General features: G+C 32.6%; 1 protein-coding gene across 2 annotated transcripts; it reads left to right on the forward strand.

The window, feature by feature from the left end:
- Positions 1–3,156: 3,156 nt before the first annotated feature.
- On the forward strand, positions 3,157–5,453 carry LOC111468262 (probable WRKY transcription factor 69). Of its 2 annotated transcripts, none has more exons than XM_023113426.1 (3): positions 3,157–3,509; positions 3,604–3,747; positions 4,708–5,453. In XM_023113426.1, exons 1-3 carry the CDS (start codon positions 3,373–3,375, stop codon positions 5,309–5,311), a joined length of 885 nt encoding a protein of 294 aa, XP_022969194.1. In that variant the 5' UTR covers positions 3,157–3,372; the 3' UTR covers positions 5,312–5,453. The 2 variants fall into 2 exon arrangements, with proteins under 2 accessions (XP_022969194.1, XP_022969193.1); XM_023113425.1 differs by having other exon boundaries at positions 3,159–3,509; positions 3,601–3,747.
- The last annotated feature ends 100 nt before the right edge of the window (positions 5,454–5,553 follow it).

Raw genomic sequence — 5,553 nt, forward strand, 5'->3', positions numbered from 1 at the left:
TGTAAAAAAAAAAAAAAAAAAAAAAACATATTTATTTTTTAAGATTATACAAAGACATTGTTGCCATTACCTTAAGAGACACAAAACTTTCTTGTCTTTGGGGCTTCACTCAATTGAACATGGCATTGAGTATATTTTACAATTTAATAGCTTTTGATTCTTCCATAAACTTTTATAAAAATAATTTAAAGTTATATATTTATAATTAAACAAATTATAAGAATATTGAAAGAGTAATAAATGAAAATAACAAAAATTAAAAAAATACATAGATATTTGCCTTATAATAAAATATCAAATATTATATATATATAGTAAGCTATAATTTAGTATTAAATATCTTTAGCACCCTTGCAAAAGCTGAGCGTCAGATTTGAACGAATGTGAAGCTTGGATTTGAAAAATTGAAAGAAAGGTCGAAAAACACTTTTCGTGAAGATGTCAACAACTTGGTTTAGAGGAGGCGTAGAGAAACACTTTCTTGACCATCGAAAACTGCAGAGCGATTACCGCTTAGCGGCGATGCTACCTTGGCTTCGGTGAAAATATGTCTAACTCATGAAGAGGAATCGTCGCTCAATGACGATGCTGCCCTTGGCTTTGACTGAAAAAATAATATTATTTTCAAAATTTTGAAAGTTATTTTTAGTTATTTTTTTTGAAACAGACCTAAGCTTAAGATCCACGTTAACCCAAAAAAGTTGAATTATTCTAACCCGAATAACATTAATTATGTCGAAATAAAGCATAGGTTATAAATAGTCACTTGATTGGTTGTATTTTTCAACCGCTCAAACGTAAGAATGGCCATTTATTTTAAAAAAATAAAGAAGTAAACTTATTATAAGAATTGGTCAACTTATTTCTTAGACCAAAATATTAAAATTATGTTACGGAATTAAATTAAATTATCTATATATCCCGTTATTTCTTTATCATTTCCATTTGGATAGTAAATATCCATTCAATCTTTTGTAATTAATTAATATCGATAATTATATATTACCAATAATTGAAGAGCATTAAATAAGCCGTGGAAGAAGTCAGACAGATAATAGTTTTATTTGATAATATATAGAAACTAAATAATATTATTCTTAATTTCTAAAACCCAGCTCCTCTTTTACTCCACTTTTGTCTATTTATTATTTATAACTTTCTCGGAATCTCTTATTTGAACGGCGTCGTTTTGGTATAGTCATAAATGGAAAGGAAATAAACAGCGCGTATAATTAATATGGGCAAAAAATACTTGACTCTTTTAACCTCGAATAAAATTCTGCCTCTCCTTATAATTTTGGAAATGGGCGAACCAAAAATGGAAGGCATGGGGGCAGTTGTCTCCCTAAAGGTTATATTCGTCAGTCGAGTTTTAGTTTCTAAATTTGCTAATAAATACATATTTAAAAAATATATAACTTTGTAACATTAAAACATTATTAATAAAATAAAATTTATAATGTGATAGCACAAGCCTATGGGATCTTCAGTAAAACCATTAAAAACAAGAATTTACTGTGTATGTCCATATAAGTCCAACCATTTTCGCTGGTAGAGTGATAGTACTCTTTTACAACACCTCGTCTAAGCTTTAGTAACAAATTTTACCTCATGCATGTAAAAAATACTGGGCGACACCAACACGAGCTGGCTGCATGAATTTCATTATTTTGAGATTTTTATACAATAATAAATTAATTAATGGTTGCTCTATGATTAAAAATAATTTATTTTATTTGTTTTTATTAAAAGTCAACATGTGCCAAGATTCCTCTCTCATTGGCCAACCGTTCAAACGTAGTTTTTTTTTTTTTTTTTGTAGAACTTTGAACATTAATTTGCAAGCTGGTGATGTCCATAGCTAAACGACAAATTTCCAATTTTTTTCGTTGGTCGCCACCAAAAATTCTCATTAATTTTATTTTTTAAAATTATTTTTTGAGTTCGGATTTTCCAATTAAGTTAGGCACATTTGCATGCCGCTTGACATTAACCCAACACTAACGTCAAATTAACTTAACGTGTGGGGTTCTCAAACTTTTTTATATATATATATATTTAAAATATCCTTTTAATTTCAATTTTAAAATATTATTTATTAATTTCTATTTGCTTTTTAAATTTAAGTTATTATTATTTTTTACTTTTATCCTATAACTTCTTTTATATTTAGATATAACGAGTTTAAAATCTAAGTTTTGAGTTCAATCGTAACTGGACCAATATTTTTTTGTTCACTTCAGTCATCTATAATTCTTATCTCTCGTTTCATTGCATTCTACTATCTTCCTCGTGTCTCTCGACTCTCATTCCATTTTTTGTCACCTTTCGTTGCTGCTCGACTCTCTCGTCTATCATTTTTAATAACTATTTTATTTTACTTAAAATCTATTTATTTTTTGTAACCTTTTTCAACTAAATTTTTTTAGACAAATAAAAAAAATGAATTTTTATTTTTGAAAATTTGGATATTGATTTAAATTTATTTATAAATAATAATAAAAATTGAGAGGGAGTATTCAAACTTTTAATTTTTATCGAATAATAATAAAAAAAAAAAAAAGAAATGAAATCATGTCCTCATCCTTATCGCCTTTACCTAACCATCTTGCCTTTGGGATTTGATTCTTGCATGGAGCAACAACGCCGCAAATCAAATGAAGCGCCTCAATGCTTGAACTACTCTCTAAATAAACAGATAATAAGAATAAAAAATTATTTCCTATTAATTAAGCCATCAAATTAAAATAATTATCCCAATACTTATTCTTCTAAATATAAATATTAACATTAATTACAACTCCCTCCGTCACGTCACGGTGTGAACTTTTAGGGAATGTGTAATCCGGATTCCCATTAGGTTTCAAACTATAAAATGAAATTAACAAATACAATATTAAAATAGTATTTATTTATTAGAGATAAATAAAAAATGATATTTTTTAAAGTTTTTATTAAATATAATATAAAAAGTTGGGAGATATTTTAAAATTTTAGAGATGAAATAAAGAGTAATTAAATTTTAATGTATCTAATAATTGAATAATTGTACATAACCTTACAGTGCAACTGAGCGTATAGAAGTTAAACCCCTTAGCCTTAATCCTCAACTAAAACATTATAATTTAGTGCGTATTTGCTTGCACGTCCCTAATAAACAAACATAGTCTGCCAATCTGTCACCATGACTGCTCTTTGTATTTAACCTCATCTAATTCTCTCACTCCCCCCCTTACCCAATCTCTCCGCCCAAATCCCAATTCCCTTTTCTCTCTCTACTCTCAGCCGCAGGATTGATCGTCATCATACAAATTCCGGCCACCGGGTTTCTCTCTCTGTCTCTCTCTTTGATTATTTGCTGTTGTTCCGGGCATGGACCGCCGTGTTCGTACAAACCCATTTGTCTCAGAGCAAGAAGATCCAGAAGCCACGTCGGACGACGGCCTACCGGAGTCACCCTCCGACGACAATGATTCAAAACCCGCCGCCGGCCCCCCTCCCAAAAAGAGGTCAGTTTGAATTTCATTTTTTTTTTTCATAATTATAATTTTGAGTTGTAATTTGATTGTTTGTGCTGTTTGGGGGTTTTGTTGTATACAGTAGAAGGGGAGTTCAGAAGAGAGTAGTGTCCGTACCAATCGGCGACGTGGAGGGATCTAAGAGCAAAGGGGAAGCATATCCACCGTCCGATTCATGGGCATGGAGGAAATACGGCCAAAAGCCAATCAAAGGCTCTCCTTATCCCAGGTACACCAATATAGTATACAAACTCGAGGGGCATTTTCGGTAATTCTGGGGTTTTTTCTTTTTTTGGATGATTAATATCTATTTATTTCATTAATTAAGTTCTAGTCGTAGAGGGAATTGCATTTATTTTGGTGCATTTCAATATTAATTTGAGCTCATTTAATTGAGTAGTTGAAAAAATGGTTGAGATTTCAATTCTAGACTTTGTTGGCCGCCGCCGCCGCCGCCGGCTGCCGGCCGGCTACTATGGGATCTGGATAGAGATTGGCGCATTTTAGCGGCTTTTGCTATTGAGCGCTTGATTTTTTTTATTTGTCTAGTTGGGAATTGGGATCATACTCATTATCCAATCGCTCTCACAATAGCGTGTACAACACGCTCACTTTTTTCACTTTTTTTTTTCCTTTTTCTTTTACCTAATTATTGCCCTAATTACGCCGAATTCAATCTGGCTGTATTAAAAATATTTTTTTATAAAATATCTTCAAAATTTAATTATTGCTCTATTTGTTTTCTTATTTACCTAATTATTGCACGATTTTTAATTATTTCTGAAATTGAATATTTTAAACGGTCTTTGAATTTTAATTAATTTTCTTCAAAAGGAAATTACGACATTTTCCAAGCTGCCTTTCACATCGAAGGCATACTGAAATTTCTTTGGATAAAATATTACTTAATTGCTTTTTTTTGAAAAAAAAAATATTATTGTTTTTGGTCGGCATATATAAATCAAATTGTCAATTGTTTGAGTCAAAAAAAGAAAAAAGTCAAAATTTCATATTTTTTCCCGTTTTAATATAAATTTAAATAAGTTAATTTTTTAATGAAAGTTTAAATTTTTTTTTAATTTTATCTTTCTTAGCTTCGTTATTGGCTATTGATTTTTTTTACTTTTGGAATATTTATATTAATCTCACGTTTTTTTTAATTATTGTTTATATATATTTTTTATTATAGGGGATATTATCGATGTAGTAGCTCCAAGGGCTGCCCAGCCAGAAAGCAAGTAGAGAGAAGCCGTGTGGACCCCACCAAGCTCGTTATTACCTACGCTTTCGACCACAACCACCAACTCCCGGCCACCAAATCTCACCACCACCACCACAATTCCTCGCCGTCCTCCGCCGCGATCGCCGCTGCACCCGACTCCTCATCCCCGGGAAGCACTACGACGTCGTCGTCAACTTCCTCCGGCGACCATACGAACACCGATCCCTCATTTCCGGCGGCGGCGAAGTTCGAGGAGGCGGCTGCGGTTTTTGCGAGTCAGCCAGAACTAGAACTCGGCGGCGACTCGCTGATGATAAAACCATGCATCGGCGATTTTGGATGGTTGGCTGACGTGGCATACGATAGAATCCTGGAGGGCCCAATTTGCGGGGGAGGCGACATATTCGACGACGCCGATGTAATGGTTTTGTCCACAAGAGGAGATGACGAGGACGAATCGTTATTTGCTGACCTTGGGGAGTTACCCGAAGGCTCTATGGTTTTCGGGCGACGGCGAGCGGTCCAACTGGACGGACCGAACCGGACATGTGGCAGAATATTAGACTGCTAGGATTTTTTTAGGCTTTAGTTCGTTTGTTTTACAGGAACAAGACCGACACTTTCTTTCGCTTTTATAGCTCCACTTGGCAATTGCCAATTGGTCATTGCTTTGGACACTTTACAAACAGAGAAGAAGAGAGAGAGAGAGAGAGGGAGGAGAGAGAGAATTATAATTACTTTTTATTTTTTTTTTTTTTTTTTTTTTTTTTTTTTTTTTTTTTTTTTTTTTTTTTTTTTTTTTTTTTTTTTTTT

The sequence above is a fragment of the Cucurbita maxima genome, unplaced genomic scaffold (assembly GCF_002738345.1).
Source record: "Cucurbita maxima cultivar Rimu unplaced genomic scaffold, Cmax_1.0 Cma_Scf00036, whole genome shotgun sequence".
In the NCBI taxonomy this organism is placed as follows: domain Eukaryota; kingdom Viridiplantae; phylum Streptophyta; class Magnoliopsida; order Cucurbitales; family Cucurbitaceae; genus Cucurbita; species Cucurbita maxima.

Coding starts and splice junctions, on each gene's coding strand:
- LOC111468262 (XM_023113425.1), top strand. CDS start 3,373: ATGGACCGCCGTGTTCGTACAAACCCATTTGTCTCAGAGCAAGAAGAT. Junction 3,510..3,600: donor GGCCCCCCTCCCAAAAAGAG/GTCAGTTTGAAT, acceptor TGTTGTATACAG/TAGAAGGGGAGTTCAGAAGA. Junction 3,748..4,707: donor AAAGGCTCTCCTTATCCCAG/GTACACCAATAT, acceptor TTTTTATTATAG/GGGATATTATCGATGTAGTA.